This window comes from Rattus rattus, chromosome 9 (assembly GCF_011064425.1).
Source record: "Rattus rattus isolate New Zealand chromosome 9, Rrattus_CSIRO_v1, whole genome shotgun sequence".
Taxonomy (NCBI): Eukaryota; Metazoa; Chordata; class Mammalia; order Rodentia; family Muridae; genus Rattus; species Rattus rattus.
Genome location: NC_046162.1, coordinates 69,270,776 through 69,292,046, shown reverse-complemented (window position 1 = coordinate 69,292,046; position 21,271 = coordinate 69,270,776). Strand labels below are relative to the sequence as shown.

General features: G+C 46.5%; 1 protein-coding gene and 1 pseudogene across 3 annotated transcripts; one reads left to right on the top strand and one right to left on the bottom strand.

The window, feature by feature from the left end:
* Positions 1-1,015: 1,015 nt before the first annotated feature.
* Positions 1,016-10,898, bottom strand: LOC116910500 (CMRF35-like molecule 7). Of its 3 annotated transcripts, none has more exons than XM_032914394.1 (5): positions 10,837-10,876; positions 4,768-5,097; positions 4,223-4,225; positions 2,193-2,280; positions 1,042-1,210 (listed from the first exon to the last, which is right to left on the bottom strand). In XM_032914394.1, exons 1-5 carry the CDS (start codon positions 10,874-10,876, stop codon positions 1,042-1,044), a joined length of 630 nt encoding a protein of 209 aa, XP_032770285.1. The 3 variants fall into 3 exon arrangements, with proteins under 3 accessions (XP_032770286.1, XP_032770285.1, XP_032770287.1); XM_032914396.1 differs by having other exon boundaries at positions 4,768-4,873; positions 10,837-10,869; XM_032914395.1 differs by lacking the exon at positions 4,223-4,225 and having other exon boundaries at positions 1,016-1,210; positions 10,837-10,898.
* A 9,442-nt stretch (positions 10,899-20,340) lies between these two features.
* Positions 20,341-20,728, top strand: LOC116910508 (annotated as a pseudogene).
* Positions 20,729-21,271: the final 543 nt, after the last annotated feature.

Genomic DNA, 21,271 nt, shown 5'->3' with positions numbered 1-21,271 from the left:
CTCCAGTAGGCTTAGAGTCTGAGTCTTGCAAGATGGGAGTGTTGTAGAGATATGGCGTCTGCACCTGTCGCGTGTCAGCTCTGTGCTGTGCAACAGAGATACCTCGATAGAGGCAGAGTTCATATTCGTTTCTCCCCCACCAACTACAGTTAAAGACAGAAGCCCTGTGGTAAGAGGACCATTCTTGCAACCTCTACCTTCCTGGCTGGTGCCTCGGTAGTTATCTATGAGCTGCCCTTTGCCCTTGACTTCCTCCTCGAGGTGCAGATGTGTATGCAGTGCAGACCATGGGGAGGATCCAGGTGGGGAAGATGGCTCTCTCTGCCTCCTGAGCTCTCTGCTGCTCTCCTGTCGGATCTTTGCTTAAAGCCAGCATGTCGTGAGTCTGTGTGGTCCAAAGATCTGTTTAAGGCTGCGGCCTTCTGCCCTGGTTCTGGAAGATCTGTTTGCTCTGCTCCTGGCACTGGCAAACACACCTGCTGGGAAACACACCCACAGCTCCTGTGGCTAAGTCATGGATTCCCTGGTTCCTTACATTCCAGACCCTGGGCCTGTCAGAGAGCTTTCCTCCTCCCTCTCTCAGAAGTGCATGCTGGGTGGGCTCAGTGTCCAGCACATGGAGAATGGACACCTGCTCTGCTCTCACAGAGTTTTCTGTGACAGAGTCATAGGACAGATGACCCTAGCCACCCCACTGGTCCCTTCTGCTTCTCTGTGCTTCTGTCTCAGGCTCTGCACAAGCTTTTTCTAGCGGAGAACACGCAAGCTGTCTTGCTGCAGCTTGGGCTGTGTTCCATCCATTGTCACCTTGGACTGACCATGGTGGGTGACGGGGCTGATGAAGATTTAAAGGGAGAGTGAGGTGCTCATCATGCGGGTGTGATGATACCTCAGGAGGGGCCTGACTGTGGTCCCATGCTTTGAAGAGTGCAGGTCACGCCTCAGTCACCACCCACCGAGGATTCAAGGATGTTTCTTCCCTGTCCATGCTCTCTTTTGGAATGAGAGTCCAGAGAGGGAAGGCTCTGCTTATCCATCGGTCTAAGGAGAAATGTCTTTAGCCAGAGGTACGGAGTCTAAATTGCTACAGAGAGTGTGTCTCCACTCTTCCTCAGGGCCCTTCTGAGTCGACTGCTTCAGCCAGAGGACAACACCAGCCAAGATGAGCAAGACAGGCACCTTCACAAACACCAGGAGCATGTAATGGGTCCTGTGACAAAGACACAGCCATTAGGGCCTCATGCTCCCAGCCTCATTATGTCCCATCCCCCAAGACGTGACAGTCAATAGCTAGCTCAACATAGCCGGAAACTGAAGGCCTGCATCCTACTTGGAAGATCTTCTCAGGGATCTTCTCCAAGGTCTACCCAACCAGGAAGGCTCTAAAGTGACTTCAGATGGTCTCGGCAGGGGCTGTCCCCTTGTCCTAGTTTTGTCTTCTGGGGTTCTCCTTTCCCATTATATCCCTCAACCCAGCAGAGACCTGGAACTTTCCATATCTGGGTTGTGTTGGCTTACTCTGCCCTCAACACTGGCTCCAGGTTAGCAAATCATTGCCCCTGCCCTGTTCTTCACATGATGACACGGGAACCTTGTCTCCCTCTTGGCAGCCACGATGCTGCCAGGGCTTTTTTGACCATTTGGCTAGGTAGTGGTAGACAGCTCTGTAGATTGGTTTCCTGGTGGGGCTGGAATGGGGACCACAGTGGGTGGGAAGGGCCAGGGACAGAGGTGGTCTTGGTACCTTGAGTCCTGACTGTGACAATCACTGATTCCTAGTGCTAGAACATAGGTAGGAGTCTCTAGGCTTGGCATCCCCATAGGAGGAACCCATGTAGAGGAGTGTCTTAGGGTTTTACTGCTGTGAACAGACACCGTGACCAAGGCAACTCTTATAAGGACAACATTTAATTGGGGCTGGGTTACAGGTTCAAGTTTCATTCCATTATCATCAAGGCAGGAGCATGGCAGCATCTAGGCAGACATGGTTTAGCCAGAGCTGAGAGTTCTACATCTTCATCTGAAGGCTGTTGGTGGAAGACTACTTCCAGGCAGCTAGGAGTAGGGTCTTAAAGACCATGCCCACAGTGATACACCCACTCCAACAAGGCCACATCTCCAAATTAGTGCCACTCCCTGGGCTAAGCATATACAAACCATCACAAGGAAGGAGAGAAGACCTCAGGACTCACCTCTTCTGCAAGTCAGAAGACGCCATGTCTGCCCTGCTGTCCACGGTGGGCCAGGAAATTTGCTTAGAAGTCGACATGGTAGCTTTACCTAGTAGACATAAACAAAGATGTCCATAGGTTATGAAACAGATTGGGGGATAGTTCATGCATGGCTCACAAAGGCATCCCAATCCAACCAGCCTTCACCAGGTATCTTAGTCAGGGCTCCTATTACAGTGAAGCACTGTGATCCAAACACGTTGGGAGGACTTTATTTGGCTTATTCTTCAATGTCCATTACTGAAGGAAGCCAGGACAGGAACTCAAACAGGGCAGGAGACTAGAGGCAGGAGTTGATGCAGAGGCCATGGAGGCATGCTGCTTACTGGCTTGCTCCCTGTGGCTTCCTCAGCCTGCTTTCTTATAGAACCCAGGACCACCAGCCCAGGGATGACACCACCCACAATGGGCTGGGCCCTCTCCTATCAACCACTAATTAAGAAAATGCTCTACAGGTTTGCCTGTAGCCCAGTCTTCTAGGCACATTTTTCTTAATTGAGGTTGCATCTCCAGTGAGTCTAACTTGTATCAAGTTGACTTAAAACTGTCCAGCACATCCGCATATCTGTCTTCTCTGGATTAGGAAGCTTCGTCTCTTCGATACAGTCTGTTGGCTGCTATTCAGCTGTCTGACTCCCTATAATTTATCTCCTCCGTCCTTGTTATTAATAGGAGATATGACAGTGAGATATAGACTGTAGTTTATTCTGGAGGAGGAGACATATCACAGTCTCTTTCCACTTGCTTTGAAGGCGAGAATCTCTGTTCCTTTCTATTAGATAGTACCCAAGTATTAGATAGTAGCCAAGTATTAGCTAGTACCCCAGTAAGGCTCAAGGTGAGCCAATCTCAAAAACAAGTGTTTAGTGACTTGGGGGAATAAATGACAAAGGACTCCTGGAGGTCAGCGAGCAAGAAAGCACAATGCTAGTTAAATCATGAATGACTCTGAGGAGGGAAGTGTCACCATGAGGAAGCTCTGGGGAGTGTCTTGTAGTGGGTGGCTGGATCATGGATTCCTGAGAACATCTCTGGTTTACAGCTGTCCTTTTGAGCTAGTTCTTTTTTTTTTTTTTTTTCTTTTTTTTTTCGGAGCTGGGGACCGAACCCAGGGCCTTGCGTTTGCTAGGCAAGAGCTCTACCACTGAGCTAAATCCCCAACCCCTTTGGAGCTAGTTCTTGACCCAGCAAACCGTTCACTCAAAGGCTCTAGGTTTTAATCATGCTTGGAAACTGAGCAGAACTCTGGATAATTCCAGTCCTAACAGTCCTCCGAACAGCCACAATCACCATACGAGATGGTGTCCCCTCAGACACTCAAAGTTCTCCATGAGGTAATTCTTTGGCCACTCTGTCTTTTGCCTGCATATCTTAATCAACCCCCTTCTTGCCCCCACAGATCTTCTCAGCTTCCCCTCAGTGGTAGTCTTAGGGAAGTCTTATTGGGGTGACTTTTTCTGAACCTCACTCCCCCCAGAAGGCAACTTTGTGTCATTCACAGGTTTCAGACCTACCTACCATCTCTGCTGCCTTTTCAGGAGCCAGAGTGGCTGCTGGGTTGAGGAAGGTCTGCGTATGGCTAGTTGGGTGGAGGTGGGGTAGGCTGCTTCTTAGGCACCAATAGAATGTCCTGGAGTCCCTCACTGAGGCTGAGGCAGGGAGAAGCCAGAAGAATCAGGGAAGTCTCGGAGTCTGATTTAATAGCTTTCTCTTTGAAGCATCCACTAAACAAATCGTGGGCTTCCTTACCCTATGCCTTTTCTTCTGCAGTCAGAGAATGCAGAGGTGGTCACTTAGAAAGGTCAGGCCCCCCAAAGTGGCCAGACTCACTGTGGTTTGGATAGGCCTGGGCTTCAACCCTGGAAACCCTCTCTCAGATGCCTTAACTTGCCCCCCCCTGTCCCTTGTGACAACGGGACTGGGGTACAAGTTTTGGAAGACTAGAAACTTCTCAGACTGATGTGCTGGGGATGTCTTCAAGCATCTGAGACCCACTCAAGCCTCCAGTGGAAGAATGTGAGGGTTCAGAGCTGTGTATCTCCAGGACAGCAGGGCTGGGCCATGGGTTCCACAGGGAGATGTCTAAGCCCTGGCTCCACACCAACATCTGCCAGTCAGGACACACGTCAGTGGGATTCCTTGGAGAGACCTCAGGGGCTGACATCGGTAAAGGTGTTGGGCTGCTATCCTTCCTTACTTCTGCAATTGCCCTGTTCCATCTGTCTGTGTGTCTCCCTTCCTTCCTTCCTTCCTCCCTTCCTTCCTTCCTTCCTTCCTTCCTTCCTCCCTTCCTTCCTTCCTTCCTTCCTTCCTTCTTTCTTCCTTCCTTCCTTTCTTCCTTTCTTCCTTTCTTCCTGTCTTTCTTTCTCCCTCCTGTCCTTCCTCCTCCTTCCTTCCTTTTCCTTCCTTCCTTCCCTTTTCCTTCCTTCCTTCCTTCCTTTCTTCCTGTCTGTCTGTCTAGGCTCTCAGTCCTTTCTTTAGAACCTTTTTAGCCCTAAGTGGCAAGGCCTTGTAGTACCCATGGGAAAGTACTTACCTGAATAAACAATCACTTTAACTCTGGTCCCACGGTCAGTTCCAAATTTTTCGATACCACACCAGTAAGTGTCCGTGTCGTTTTGCTTAAGCATCTCCATGGTAACCTGGAACAAGTTGTTTTTCTGATTGTCCCTGATGGACAACCGGCCACTCTTAATTTCTTTCTCTGATCCTGTGGTTCGGATGAGGATCCTGCAAGTGCTCCAGTGTGCTCCTCGACACCACCACTTCCTGTTGGTTTGCCATCTTGAGCTGTAGTGACATTGCACAGTCACCGACCCCTGCTCTGGACCCCTCACCAATTCTGGGCCTTGGATGGAGAGGCACCCTGGAAAACAGAATGTCTGTTAGGGCATGGCTTCTCCTCCTCTGAGCCAAGCCAGTGTCCAAAGGATTAGATAAAAGTCCTGGCCACCCCAGCCGCTCTGCCCCACTTGAATCCTTACACCCATTTTCTCTGAGGGCCAGTCTGCTATTAACCCCTGCATGCCTGTACCCTGGCCTCTCCAGACTATCTTCCCAGGCTTCCTGTATCATGTGACACTTCTGATTTCCTGTCCCATTTTTCATGTTCTCTTGCCACCGTTCTTGACTGGATGGCCTCCTTCTCTGACTATTCCACTCTGTGACCTTCCCCCTTCAGATCTTAGAGTAATTAGTGGTACACTGGTAAATGTTTAACAAACTATCTAGATTTAAAAAATGTTTTGTTTAGCGACATCTGCAAATCTCTGTGGTGTCAATGTCCCCATTGTGACCGACGTCAGGCTAACAATGAACATGGAGCAGAGAGGAGACTTCGCAAACCAATGCTTGTGAGCCACTGTGAGCCGGTCCTACAGGCATCTGGGGAAATCCAGGACTTGAGTTACTTTCCTCCTGGCTGTCACAAAAAACCTGACAGGCCACTTGAGGAAGGAAGCTGCTTTTTGTTTTGTTTTATTTTAAATTTTGATTCATGACGTAAGGAATGCATCCATCACGACAGGGATGATGAGGTGGCTGGCCACATTGCATCTGCCACCAGGAAGCAGAGACAAAGGTTCAGCTTGCTTTCTCAATGAAAATATTCAGTCCAGACTCCCAGTCCATGGTATGGTGCTACCCACATTCAGGGTCATTTTCCCTCCTCACTTACGTCTGTGGAAATATCTTCACAGGTATTCCCAGATGTGTGTCTCCTTAGTGACTCTAAATCCAGTCAATGTGACCAGGAAGCCTCATGCTCAGGACCCTCTTGCTAGCCTTCTTGCCTCCACAGAGGGAATGTCCCATGTCTATGGTTCTAATTATTGCGACATTTGTAACCCAAACGTTCCCCTTGGTTCTAGGCCACCATTCCGAACATCCACCATATATCACCACCTCTTCCACAGAGCCCACTTTGCTGCTTTCTCTCAACAGCAGACAGAAAAACCAGAGCCAGAAAAGGGTTGGAGAGTGTACGGACTGGGTATCCTGCTGGTCTGTGGAGAGACTCAGTAAAATTGACTAAACACAGATACATTCTTTCCTTATAGTAACTTGTTGTTCTCACACCTGGATGCAGACAAAGAGACTGAGAGCTGAGGTGGGGGCCTTTCTTGATCATCTCTCAGCCTTGGGCTTTGGCCTCTGTGAATGGGGTAGGTTTGCACAGGTTCCCCCCCCCCGCTCCCCCCCCACAACCCCTTTAACCCTTTAGACATCCTCCTTAGAGCTAATTTAGTTTTGTTTGAGGTCTGCATCTGTGGCTGATAGAATAAACTTTCTTCACAGACTGTTAACCTCTCTCTCTCTCTCTCTCTCTCTCTCTCTCTCTCTCTCTCTCTCGTTTTCTTTCTCTTTCTTTTTGACCTTAGCCTGGCAGGCTAGGGAGACTGTGAATACACCCACGAAAGGCAGAAGCAGACCTTGATAGGCCTTATTGGTCTGAGCAGAAACATCTGCCTTCACTGCAGCTGTGAGCTTTGACCCGAGCTAACAAGCTGCAGACTTGATGTGCCAGAATTAACGAGCTGCAAAGATATGGAGACTTATGGGATTTACTGCTGTGCTGTTGCTACGCCCATGTTACTGTTCTGGGGGATGGGTTTTGTGGTCTTTCCTTTATACACACTGTGCTGACAATTAAATTTTGAGCCTTGATCAGAACACTGTCTTGGCCCCATGTTTCTCTTGTCGTCCCTCTTTTCATTTCCAGCCCTCCTTTCGGGTGAGCCCTGCTTGATCTTAAGTTGCTGGATGGTTACCCTTCCTTCCTTGCTTGTTCCTCCCTCCCTCTCTCCCTCCCTCCCCCCCTCTTTTTTTTTTTTTTTAAGACAAGGTCTTACTATGTAGTTCTGACTAGTCTAAGACTCACTACATAGACCAGGATGGCCTCTAATTCACAGAAATCTTCCTGTCTCTGCCTACCAAGTGCTGGCTCTTGAGGTCTAACACCCAATCTCTTACTATGTGGCCTCACACAGAAAGAGAGAGAGATGGATGCACGAATTTGCAGAAGCTTGCAAACCTGAGTTCAATCCCCACAATCCATGTGTGCAGAAAGAGGAAAACCGACCCCATAAAGTTGCCCTCTGACCTCCGCACAAGCTCTGTAGTGCAAGCGGCAACACCAAGGAAAATAGCAGAAAAGACCCTTCGATGTGCATAGCCCTGTCTGCAGTTTTTAAAAGAAAAAATGGATAAAGGCGTTTGCAGGTGTGATGAGGGCTACTGAGGTAAGATTGACCTGGATTATTCTATGAATCCTGATGTTGAAATTGGCTTAGGTTTGAAGGCATTCTGCTGCTGGCCTTGAGGAGGAGGAGAGGCCAACAGACATGCAGGGGCTTTTGGATGAATCCAGGAAACGGATTGTTCTCCAGAGCTCCAGAAGGAACGCAACCTTGACTTTGGTCAGTGAGACCATTCTGGTCTCTTGATCTTGGAACAGTAAGGTAAAAGTTGCACTGAACTTTTGGTCCCTTGCAATAGCAACCACAGGAGATGCAACCTTAAAAGCACCAAGTGTGCTCCACTTTTTTTTTTTTTTAAGATTTATTTATTATATGTATACACTGTATGCTGTCTTCAGACACACCAGAAGAGGGCCTCAGATCCCATTACAGATGGTTGTGAGCCACCATGTGGTTGCCGGGATTTGAACTCTGGACCTCTGGAAGAGCAGTCAGTGCTCTTAACCGCTGAGCCACCTCTCCAGCCCCAGCGCGCTCCACTCTTAATTGGAGATTTAACATCTACACCGGCCTCTAGGCAAATGCTCAGTGATCCGTTCAGCCAACTCCACCCTGGAGATGCCGACCCAAATCACTTTCTTTATCTCTCTGCTGCCACAGTGCAAGGGACATCACGACCGAGCGGAGAGAGCGTGGGCTTTGCAGGCAGATAGCGGTGTCTACCACGGCGTGGTTGAGAAACCCTGGGTACGTTACTTAACTTTCCGAGCCTCACTTCCCTCTTTGCGCAGCTGCCATGCTATAGTCACGTACTGGCTGTTAAAACCGCATGCGAAGCATCTAATGCTGGGCGCTGGGGGCTGTTTGGCCAGGCATGGCCTTCATCTGGTACCTGGATTATGGCAGGAACTGTCATGAAAGCTCAGTGAAGCTCAGATAGCTGCTCGGACCGGACTGAGCCTATCTCCTCAGCTGCACCGCAATGTCAGCTACTCCCCTGCCCAGAGTGACTTAAAAAAAGCCTCATTTCTGGCATGCGTATCTTATTGCAAACTGGTTTTGGCCTCTCATTTGTGGCATAGCTTGCTCCTGCATAGTCACTTGTGCTTTTCTCTTTCCCTAACCCCAGTGTGCCCTCCTTTTTTTTTTTTTTTGGTTTTTTTTTTTCGGAGCTGGGGACCGAACCCAGGGCCTTGCGTTTCCTAGGCAAGCGCTCTACCACTGAACTAAATCCCCAACCCCCCAGTGTGCCCTCCTAAGGCTGTGGACTTAGTCCTGCCTGGAGAGCCCTCGTCTTGGTCACCCTACCTCCTCCAAGCCAGGCTTCTACCCGGTGCTGTATCCTCTTCTTGGAGCTGCTTCCTTACTGTGGGCCTCCTGGCCTCTCATCTGGAGCCTGAGTACACACATGCACACACATACACACACTTATTCCAGTTCTAGGATTAATACGGACAGTGGAGCATGGGGCATTAGCCTCAGTGCAGATGTAACAGTAAACATCTGGAAAACTCAAAGACCATTCATAGGGAATTAGACTGAGAAGTCCCGATATAGCAATAGCATAAAAAAGTAAAGAGCAATGTCCAAACAATGACAGGAAAGATGTCCAAAGCATATTATGACTACATTACTTTTTAAAATTTGCCTAACAAAGTGGGTATAGTGGGATATGCCTTTAATCCCAGAATTAGGGAGGCAGAGGCAGGAGGATCTCTAGGAGTTTGAAGCCAGCCTGGTCTACATAGTGAGTTCCAGGCTAGTCAGGGCTATACAAGGATCATGTCTCAAAAAAAAAAAAAAAAAAAAAAGGAGGGTGAGTGGCTGGAGAGATAGTTAGGTTAAGAGCACTAGGTGCTCTACCAGAGGACTCTGTTGGCTTCCCAGCTCCAAGATGGTAATTTGCAACCATCCTTAACTCCAGTTCCAGGGGATCCAGTAACCTCTTTCTAGATTCCGTAGGCACCAGGCACACACATGCTATGTGCACTTACATACGTGCAGGCAGAACACCCATACATAGAATAAAACAAACATTGAAGTCCCTTTTGTGAACAGTCTCGGATTGTGGCATCTTCAGAGTGTGAACATGCCATGGGCGCTGGCTGCCCGCTGTCAAAATGGGGGAAAGTGGTGCTGGTCCTGGCTAGAAGCTACCGTCATGAAGAACACTGTCAACGTGAAGACCGCCCTTACAGCCATGCCCTGGTGGCTGGCATTGACCGCCATCCCCAAAAAGTGACAGCTGCCATGGGCAAGGAGAAGAGTTCCAAGGTCAAGTCCTTTGTGAAAGTTTACAACGACAGTCACCCCACACCCAGTCTGTGATATATCCTCTTCTGGATAAAACTGCTGTCAACAAGGATATCTTCAGAGACTTGGCTCTGAAACACGAGGGCAGGGGAGGGCAAGGCCAGTGTGGGGAGCAAAGCAAAGACAGAAGAACAAACGGTTTTCCAGAAGCTTCGCTTGTTTAGGTGTGTTTTTGTTTCCATCGTTAAAAAACTTAAAAAAAAACCCACAAACAAAACAAAAAACAAAACAGACCCCCAAACCACAAACAATGCCCCCGCCCCCCTCAAAAACAAACAAGACAAAACGAGTCCAACGAACCAACCAACCAGAGTGCAAATGTGAGCAAGTGGATGGTCCCAGATGTATGGACAGAGTGTGTAGATGTACGGACTGTACGTAGGCGTGCTGCCTTTGAGTATACTAGTGAGTGTTGCTGTGCATGTGTGTAAATCTGGAAGCCATGGCATAGCTCACTCCTGGCCTGCTCCGCCTCTAGGAAAGCCCGGTGTGGAGGTTTAGAGAGCAGGCAGCTGGGGGCCTGCATCTCAGATGCAAGCCCAGTGACGGAGGCACCCACAATTGCCCCTCATTTTACCTTTTGTATTTGCAAACTCACATTTTGCCAGTGCCCCCTCAGTGACCTGTCCACTGAGTGCACCCTTCCCATGGGTGTGCCAGCCGCTCTAAGCCTATAACCTTCCTCCCAAGCCATGCCCTCTCCCTGGAGTGCATGGTCTGCTTGCTGCAAGGGCTGTAAATATCTGCTTCCTTCTGGGGCAGGCAAGGAGGAGGCTCAGGAGGCCTTTCAGTAGCTCCCTCAATGGCTCTTTCCCCTGAGCACTTCTTTCTTGTGCTTCTTCCTGCACATCTCACCCACCAGAGCATCTGGAATCTCCTCTAACGGCAGTCATCTCCATTTATTTCCCCTCACGTTCCCAGGTCCCGACCCACTCCTGGCACAGCGTAGAACCTCGGGTCCTTTTGCTGAATGAAGCTACAGAGCCACCCCACATTTCCCTGAAGGTGACAGCTCTCCTTAAACCTGGGACGGAGTCCTCTGTCTGCCACTCTACACCTGCTGTCCCAAGCCCCCAGGTTCTAGCTGAACATACCTGGGAAAGTGAGAAGCAGCAGAGCAGGGGACAGCCACATGGTCCTGCCTTCCCACTCTGCACCTCTTGCTGTACAGCCAGCAGCAAATCCAAAATCTCAGCAGGATAACCAAAGCCCCGGAGATCCCAGCTGACTCGCTCTGTTTGTCCAGGTTGCCTCTGGGTGTCTTACTCATATGCTTCCTTTTATAGCGTGGGTGTTTCCTGCTGTTGGTTACTCAGCACAAGAGGCATCAGTTAATGCCAGAGCCGGGTCACTCAGTAGAAATGAGGCGGCCAGGGAACCGTGCAGGGCAAGCAGAGGAAAAGGGGGGAAGCCCATAGACCAGTTGTGGGGATGTCTGGACAATCTGGTCTTGGGTTAAGGGGTAGAGCACTTTGGATATTGGATCCAGATGTGTTCTGTGCTATAAATGATGGGCCCAGCAGCTGAGAGAGTCTCAGCTCAAGTGTTAGTGGGCTATGCTCAGCACACCTGGCATTGAATATTTAATCCCCAGTTGATGGTGCTCCTTGGGTAGGTCTAGAGGATATGGCCTTGCTGGAGGAAGTAAGTCACTTTGAGGTTTCAAAGCCTCATGCCATTCCAAGTACGCTCTCAGTGTCCCCTACTTGTGTTCCAAGAGATGAGCTCTCACCTGTTCTGCTGCCTGCTGTCATGATTTCCTACCATGATTGACTTTAATCCCAAGGAATAAAAGCCCAAATCGATCATCTCTTCTATAAATTACCTTGGTATGATTTTTTTTTTTTACAAAATATTTTTATTATTTCTTGATCACATCATAAACCCTGATCAAGCTTACTTCCCAGTCCTCCCAGGTCCTCCCCTCACTCTTCTGACCAAGGAGGAGGAGGGGGAGAAGGAGGAGGGGGAGGAGTAGGGGTAGAAGGAGGAGTGGCAGGAGGAGGAGGGGGAGAAGGAGGGGGAGGAAGAGGGAGAGGAGGAGGAGGGGGAGGAGAAGAAGGGGGATGTCCCTCGAGACCTCTCACCAGCAAGAATACGTGGGAACACACGAATCCTTCTGTAGCCAAAATGCTTATTATTAATAGAGGGCGGCAGCGGGGCGCCAGCATGGCGCGGCTTATATACACCCTAGCGCGGTGCATCCACACGTGATTGGTCGCTTACCCATGATCTCATTAGGCACGCCCCGGAGTGGGCAAAGACCTGGCACGAAGGCACTCTTGCACATGTGTACACAGTTAAATTCCTGAAAGGAAGTCGGCTGGCGCGGCGGAGGCCAGCGCCATCTTGTGGTGGCGAATGTTATTGTGGCCCTCTACATCTCCCCCTTATTATTTTATTAATTAATAACAATAAATTATTGTCTAGGCTGGTCTAGGTCCCTGCAGTTACGTCCATCTTCTGTGGCTCCTGTCTTAGGTCGTTCCTCTATGTCACAGCCTTATCGAAGGGTAACCCTATCGCCACCGGGCCCCGTGTACTGTGCCTGAGGAAAGTTGCCTGTCTCTGGATACCACTGTGCTGTGTGACAGTAACTGTTAATGACCTAGGGCGAACTCTAAAAAGAGGCCAGTCAGAAGATGAGTTAGTGGGGAAATCATGATCACCCTATCGCGTGCAATGAGGAAACCTCAGCGATGTGGAAGGGCTGATCAAAGAATCATTGAGTCTCTCTCATCCCAGTGTAATGGATCCACAGATCCATGGGGTGCAAGAGCAGAGAACTCAGATACCGACTAATTTTTGAAGATAGATAACCAAATTTTAGGGGAGGACCCTTGTTCAATGGCCACAAGTGCTTGAGTGATAACGGCCTTGTCACGTTTCTGTTGAGATCTGAGTTTGCAAACCAACCATAGCATGAACACTAATCCACAGCATAGGGCTGCACCAAACAGAGCCACTCCCGATAAGTAGTGGGCAACTCATCTGGTTCACCTCAGCTGTTACCACCAAGGGCTGTAGTCAAGCCGCTCCTATAATAGAATTTAGAATTCCTAATTGTTAGCAACTACTCCAGAAAGTTCGCCCACTGTGCTTGTCCAACAATAGATTGGGGGAGGGTAACTCCAGACACTGTAGACACAATGGCTATAGCAGTAAATGGCTGCTACAATAGCAGCGAAAGTAACAAGGTCTTTCCCAGGACAGTTCAGGATCAGTCATTCTTTTCTGGACCAGCAGGCAAGGGAACCATGTCTGAGATCTGTACAACCAGGATAGAGTTCCCCAGTCCACAGCAGATTCACGCAGGTGGCATTCCTGTGAAGCTATAGTCTGCAAAATGACAACACCAGTTAAGGCAGCAAGAGTCACCAGGGGAATGAGGGGGGCAGCAACGGCTGGAGTCCAGTCTTCTCCAGCAAGCAGCAGTGATAGAGGGTCAGAGAGCAGGCCACAGTGGGACGGGACACAAGCAGCGGTAACACTGACTGCAGCAACGCCAAAATCTCTGTGATGACAAATGATGAGGGGGAATCTTCCATCTTCCTCTCAGGGCAGAGGAATGACTCCAGGGACCTGAACCAGGAGAGCTGAATCTTTATGCAACCAGGATCAGCAAGTCTCACCAGCCACTCAGGCAGCTGGCACACTCTTGTAGCATCCTGTAGAAAAAACACAAACACAAACATTCCCTCTTCCCCATATAAAATATCTGGACAGGATCATGTCAATATGTGAATCTTTCTATTTCACCTAGGCAGAAGTATGCCTAGTTGTAGGGTGCCATAAACTTTGGCATCCAAATTTTAAAATTGAAATAAAAGGAGCATTATTTAGCATACAGGGGTAACTCCCCCTTTTTATTTATTAAGATATAGTAAAGATATTATTTATTAAGGTAAGTCCTCAAGGATTAAATTGAGGATACTGAGCACTTGTATTTATAAATTGACTTGTATACCAAAATATTGTCTCTAGCATTATTGTTTTGGATATATAAAGAATGAGATTTTTTGACTAATTGTTCCTATGTAAGGCCTATAATCTGTCTGGTTTCATTGTCCTCCCTTGTTAAGGAGTCTAGGCAATCCAGTTTGAGTTCTTAAATGGTCTATTAAGGAACAGTACTTAGTGCTCTTAACCACTAAGCCATTTCTCTAGCACCTCACAAACTTTATTTACCTAAACATAAGCATTAATTAGAAATGTCAAAACCTGTAAATATTGTCTAGATTCAGTCGTACTAGAAATCCCTGAGCTGGCAGGGTGAGGCTGGGAATTGAAAGTAAGCAAATGGAGTCTTCCTCTTTTCATATCAACTCCATTACCATTTTCAAAGAGCTGGGTCTATGGTTTTGTTTAGTTGTCTGAGCCAGAGCACTGAAAGGACAGTGAGTTGTCAGACAATTCACACTGAAATCACTCATTGATTTTAAGTAGAAAACCTGTCTCTAATAAAGCATTAAGTAATTGAAATCAATTGTAAACCACAAGCCACACATTGGCTATCAGTATGTGAATTGAAAGCTTGATTTAAAAACAGTGGCTAAACCACGGAATTTAATAATCTGTGTTGAAGCAATAGAAACTCAAGAGAATAAACAAGTGATCCAATCATACATGTAGCCTTTTCATTAGATGAACCACCTATAAATACAGTAAGCGCATTTCCTATGGGTTGTATGCACAAATATACAGGAAGTACAAAAGCATGTAAAGAGTAAAATTATCAATTTTGCCTCAAAAATTTGTATATGTAATAGGCTAAATATCAGTATTTTGTAATAACCAATTTGATTGCTGTTTGGAATAAGGTATGTTTTACCAGGTTTTTTTTTTTTTTAAATACTTCTATGACTCTAGCCTACAATTCTGTATTAACACAACTGAAGCTTTATCTCCAATGTGGATAACAAAGACCTAAGTCCTCTGGCAAGGTGAGGTACTTAGCCAATTAACATATCTTTAGAAGCTTAAAATTAGTTTTAAATATTCTTTTCTGGAGTAGTGCAACAGCTACTCCCCAAATATTAAAGCTCATTTTGAGAGCAGAAGTTTGTAGTAAAAATTTCTATATACACTGAAAGATTTAAAGTTCTAACTTCTTACATTGAAGAAGCAACAAAATTACATAATATAAGGCTATTAGCCATTCTTAATGATATCACTTTATGGGCTCTCTAAAATTATAAGCAAGCTCACGAAAAGAAAACTCAAAATCAATCCTCTAAATCTATCTTGAAATGGCAGTTGGCGTAAACAAACTGGCTGTAATGCTCTCACAAGTTCTAAAACCTCATCAATCCTTTGTAAATCCTGTAACAATCTCTACCTGTTTGATTTTTCTTAATTACAAATAAGTTTGAGTTAGTCAATGTAACACTGGCAATCCTTAATCACAATCTTTCAGTTCTCCTTGTAACACCAGAGCACAACCACAATTTTGGAAAGTCACCAGAGTTCTGAGTACTGACTAGGCAGCTGTTCTTGGGGCAGTGGAATTAGCATCAAAATATAGATAACTTCAGGGCAAACCACAACTTTGGAAAGCAAAACTCAACCTCCAACAAACGATCTAGTCTCTAAAATCCAGTCTCCAGTCTATCCTTCATGTTACAAAGTTTGACTGCCAATTCCTACATATGAACGCACGATGGTGCGGTCTCTAATACCTCAACAAAGAGACATTGTCCTAAATTCGTTTAGAAGCCTGGTTTCTAGAATAAGAGTTCCATAAAAATATTATCTCAATTTAGACCTGTTCCCCTAGGTTGGCTCATGCCACATGTTGTCTAGAATGACTCCATCCAAATTACCAGCTTTATGTCAACTTTCTGTTACCAATATTATACCTTTTTAACCATATCCAATAACTTAAAAGCCAACAATCCATGACCAAGGCAAGTAGAGCATATTTATACATTTAAAACCAATGAGAAACAAAATTGAAGTGGCTACACATATCTTTAATATTTAGACCAAACACCATTTTTACCTTTTTAGCTATGATTTTAAGAGAAGCACCTTGTCACCTGTTGAGTCAAATAATAAGTCAGGGATTTTTCTAAGAGAAACAGCTATCAGCTCTTGTACCAAAGAAGCTGAGGAGCTGCTGGCGCCTTTAAGATCAGCTCGTGTAGACGCTTAGCCCCTGGGCAGCTTCTCCAGCTGACCTAGACTCCGGGCTACAGGTGTAGGGCTCCAAGGACTGATTGGAGCTGGTTTTTATTCATTTGTTCCTTTTTTGAAACGAGTTAAAACCAAATCAAGATGTGAACGACCGGCAGATAAAGTTTTTACCATTTTTTCTTTTGAACATGAAACATAAAACATTTAAGTAACAAGAAAAAAAACCCACAGACATAAACTGACATACAGGGACAGCTTGGTGCACCAAGGACAGACAATAGACAAAGAGGGAAAAAACCAGATGGTGTCAGCAGAGAGGTAGGATTTTCCCTTTCCCACCACTTCCATGGTGACTATCTACTCGAATGGAGTTGATATGGACGATGGATTGTCTCAATTTCTGGACTAGTCCATCAATGTGTTGAAACCAAATTCCTGTAAGATACTGAGATATATTACGGGATATCTGAGCAGCATGACTGACATTCACAAATGGTATGGAAGTGAAACACAGTCCTGAATATTTTTACTCACAACCCAATTACATTAACTCCATCAAGCTGTGCATGGGCATTGAGATGTCCTTTTGTTTGATTCTCCTGAATAAATTTTCAGGCGGTCTACCTCTATCAAGTCTGATCAGTATGACTCTGTGAAGCTTCCAGAGCCTAATCACACCTTTTACAAGCACAAAGACAAAATTTTTCTCCCAAAATACTGTGTTCCTTTTATCTCCTCCCTTTTTCTCTCCCGGGGCGTTTTTCCCCAATCTCTCGCTCCGCAGATCTGAAGTCGTTGGAGGGGACTGTCTGCTTATTGTCTTTTTTCCTTGAGCTCTTTAATTTTTTACCCAACCCTGTTTCTGACATGCCGCCTTGCCCCTCCCCCAGCGCTCTCCGTTTTGCTATTACAGCTGGGCGGCTCCCATGCGACCTCTGATGCTGTCTGGCGGTAGCTAGAAACTCAAAGGCCAATAGAGAAAGATCGAGGGCTGCCAAAACGATAATAAAAACTTCCGCCGCATCTAGCAGGGGAGTGAAGTGGAACAAATCAAGACGCATGTCTCTCAGGGCTTTACCTTTTAAACACTACAGTTCTGGATTCCTTCCGCAGGCGGAAGACCCCCTCTTGGCGCCTGGCGATGGTGTGGCGTCCCGGGTTCTCGGCACCAAATGTCCCACGCGACCTCTCGCCAGCAAGAATACGCGGGAACACACGAATCCTTCTGTAGCCAAAATGCTTATTATTTATTAATAATAGAGGGCGGCGGCGGGGTGCCAGCATGGCGCGGCTTATATACACCCTAGCGCAGCGCATCCACACGTGATTGGTCGCTTACCCATGATCTCATTAGGCACGCCCCAGAGTGGGCAAAGACCTGGCACGAAGGCACTCTTGCACATGTGTACACAGTTAACTTCCTGAAAGGAAGTCAGCTGGCGCGGCGGAGGCCAGCGCCATCTTGTAATGGCGAAACTATCTCGGCCTTCCACGTGGGGCGCAGTGGAAGCCAGTGCCGTCTTGTGGTGGCGAATGTTATTGCGGCCCTCTACAGGGGAGAGAAGGAAGAGGGGGAGGAAGAGGAAGAGAAAGAGGGGAGGAGGAGAAGAAAGACAGGAAGGAAAGAAGGAAGGAAGGAAGGAAAGAAGGAAGGAAAGAAGGAAACAAGTCCAATTTGTGTCATTCTCATGCTCACTGGAGCACGGTCAAACTCCCAGTGGCTAGCCCCTTAAAGAAAATTGAGTCCTTCCCTGTCTGCACCCCATACAGAAGCCATCAGTTGTGGAGAGCTACATGTCAGCATCCTCATCACAATTTTTAAGAGTTCTTTTCCTGTCTAGGCTGTTACTTTTTTGGGAGGTTGGGAGGTAGGAGTTGTCACAGAACCTTTCTTTTTTTTTTATTTTTTATCTATTTAATGTATATGAGTACACTGTCACTGTCTTCAGACGCACCAGAGGAGGGCATCGGATATCATTACAGATGGTTGTGAGCCACTATGTGGTTGTTGGGAATTGAACTCAGGACCTCTGGAAGAGCAGTCGGTGCTTTTAACCACTGAGCCATCTCTCCAGCCCCCCACAGAACCTTTCTATGCCACCCTTTCTCAGCTGTGAGTCTGCAGCCATTGATAACCCCTGAAAGAATAGCTTCCTTGCCCTTCACAGTCAGTGGGAGCATGGATCAGGGACTTCCACATGGCTTCTGGCAACAGCATGGACCATAGACATGTGCATGGTTTCCAGTGGCAGTACGGACTACAGACATCAACACGACCCTCTGCCACAGCACGGGGTATGAACACCATTACAGCCCTGTCAGTTGCACAGGTCAAGGACATCAACATGGCTGCAGGTGTTAGCATGGCCCATGGACATCAACATGGCCTCAGGTAACAGCACAGATCATAGACCACCTATATCAACACAGACTTCAGCAGGATCATGGACCTAGTCATGGTCTTTAGCAGTGGCAGGCCCATGGACACTTTTGTGTTTCAGACCTGGGACGAACAGCTGAGGTACACAGTTAATATACCAAAGTGGAACTGGGCTCCAAGTTCTTTTAGCACCCCCCAGTCTCTATCTGTTACACGGCATGGCCAACATACCCCACCTTCTATGTGAACCTTCTATCCCAAGGGCTGGACTTCCCCTCCCCAGAAGCCCTTCCCTATATAATCTAGACATTTTGGTCTCTCTCCTTGCTCTCCCTCTCTCTTGGCATTTCCTCTCTCCCTGCATGCACACTCTTTCTCTTTCTCTGCTCCTCTGTCTCCCTCCCCATGGTGACTTCCTTCGCCTCATTCCTTGGGACTAGTGAACCCCCCTGAGAGTTGTACCCAATAAACCTGCCTTCATACTTTAATTTGGCTCATTTCATCGGCAGAGAATAACATCGTCTGGTGGCAAGAAGTTGAGCCCCCAGTCCCAACTGCGAATGTGGAGTTGATCCTTTCCTTCATCTTTCTCTCCACCTGATAAGATCAGTTCTGGATTCTGTTGGGCCCTACCTTGGGGTATTTCTCTTCCCCCTTGCTGAGCCTTTCAGCTTGTTGTTAAGAAGTTGTTTATGCCCCTGTTTTGGTGCTGGGACTTTCCATGTTGCAGATTTTTCCTGTTTTCCTGGTTGGGGATTTTCACTTGCTTTATTATTTTTCCATGGCTTTTGCCTCTTGTATATAAGGAGATCTCAGTAAAGCCTGGACGGCATTCTCTTAAGATGAATGACCCGCGTGTGTGTTTCTTCTTAAATCTTGTAGGCCTACACCTGGTTCTCAGTGTCCTGACAACACAGGCATCATCAAATGGAGGTACCATTGATTGGGAAAGAAAGGACAACCTGACGAGATTGTCCCAGGAAGCCGGCTGGTGAAGAAGGAGGGACACATTGGGGAAAATGGGCCAGGAAAGGCCCCAGTAAACAGGATATAGAAGGACCACGGGAATTGAAACCATGTGCAAAGAAAAATAAAGATTTGGACTAATGGTGAGTAAACCTTGTAAAAAGGAACAAGGTAATAATGATAAAATGTTTTTGTGTATGTGTTCTTTTAGAGTTATGCTAAAATCTAGAGAAGCAAAGTCAATTTTCATAGATGCTTTTAGCCTTTGGACCCTGACTAGAGATAGTTTACACCCTAGACAAGAGAGAGAATGGGTTTGAGAAAAACCGTCCTCCTGGACTCTCCACAGATGCTTTGGCAAAAGAAGGAAAATGAGTTTAAGCTTTTTAAGAGCTCTCCTAGGGACAGAAGGAGGGTGGGAGACGTCTTGCCTCCTTGTTGGCTCCTATTGGAGAAGTTCTCATTCTGGTTCTGGGTCCTTTAGGTAGGATATCTGGGTCCCTTTGGTGGGGCGCCATCTAGTTCTTTCCCTCTATGTCTGTTGTCTGTCCTTGGTGCACCAAGCTGTTCATGTATGTCAATTTATGTCTGGGTTTTGCTTCTCATTGCTTGAATATTTTGGATTTCATGTTTAAAAGAAAAAATGGTTAAAACTTTAAATGCTGGTTGATTCATCCCTTGATTTAGTTTTAACTCCTTAAAGGAAAGGAACAAATAAATAAAAAGCAGTTTCAATTGGCTTTTGGAGCCCTGCACCTATAGCTAGGAGCCTAGGTCCCCTGGAGAAGCTCCCCAGGGGGCTGGCTAAATGTTTACACTAGCTGATTCTAAAGGTACCAGGAGCTTGACAGCTTCTATGGTAATGGAGCTGATGGCTGTTTCTCTTAGAAAAATCTCCAACTATGATTATTGGATTCAACAGGTAACAAGGTGCTTCTCTTAAAATTACAGCTAGGAAAAGTAAAAGTGGTGATTGATCTAAATATTAAAGATATGTTTAGCCATTTCATTTTTTGTTTCTGATTGGTTTTAAATATATAATATGCTATACATGTCTTGGTTATAGGTTACTGGCTTTTAAGTTATTGGGTATGGTTAAAAATTGTGGGGAGCAAAGATGTCGTTTTCCAAGTATAAGTCTGCGCCCCTGGCCACTCTCCCCAGTACCCTCGACCCTGCTGAGTATGACGTGTCTCCGGAGACCCGAAAGGCACAGGTCAAGCTCATGAGCATAAGGGCCCAGCTTAAATGGTGTATCTGCTTCAGTACAATGACCCCAAATGCCAAACGCACATCGAGGATCCTGCCTTGATTCTTTGGACCTATGCAAGATCAGCAAATGTTTATCCTAATTTCAGACCCACTCCCAAGAACTCACTTTAGGAGCGGTGGCAGGTTTAGGGCCTCTCATCTTCTGGTATTATGTTATCAAAACAGACAGGGACAAAAAGGAAAGACTTATCTAGGAAGGAAAACTGGACAGGAAATTTAGCATCTCCTACTAAGTTCGGCAAGGATACCTCTGTTCTTGAATCAATAAATCTCCTATTAATTAATCACTGAAAAAATTTGTAACATTTGTAACATACAGTTGGCTTAAAACTGATAATTCAGATGGAGTCATTCTAGACAATATATGACATGAGCCAACCCAGGGAAACAGGTCTAAATTGGGATATTTTAATATAATTCTTATCACAGAAACTAGACTTATAAAAGAATTTAGGGCAATGTCTCTTTGTTGAGGTATTAGAGCCTGCACCATTGTTAGTTCATATGCAAGAATTGACAGTCAAACTTTAAAGCATGAGGAGTGGACTTGGTGTTTTGGAGAGACTGGATTTTGGAGAATAGATAGTTTGTTGGAGGTTGAGTTTTGCTTTCCAAAGTTATGGTTATGCTCTGGTGTTACAAGGGAAACTTAAAGATTGTGGTTAATGATTGCCAGTGTTACATTGGCTACACTTTACAGTTCGGTCACACTCAGGCTCAAGATTCTAACTCACACATATTTATAATTAAGAAAAAAATCAAACAGGTAGAGATTG

Coding starts and splice junctions, on each gene's coding strand:
- LOC116910500 (XM_032914394.1), bottom strand. CDS start 10,876: ATGTGGCTGTCCCCTGCTCTGCTGCTTCTCACTTTCCCAG. Junction 5,098..10,836: donor GCTGCTTCTCACTTTCCCAG/GTATGTTCAGCT, acceptor TCTGTTTTCCAG/GGTGCCTCTCCATCCAAGGC. Junction 1,211..2,192: donor TCTTCTGACTTGCAGAAGAG/GTGAGTCCTGAG, acceptor TCTTTGTCACAG/GACCCATTACATGCTCCTGG.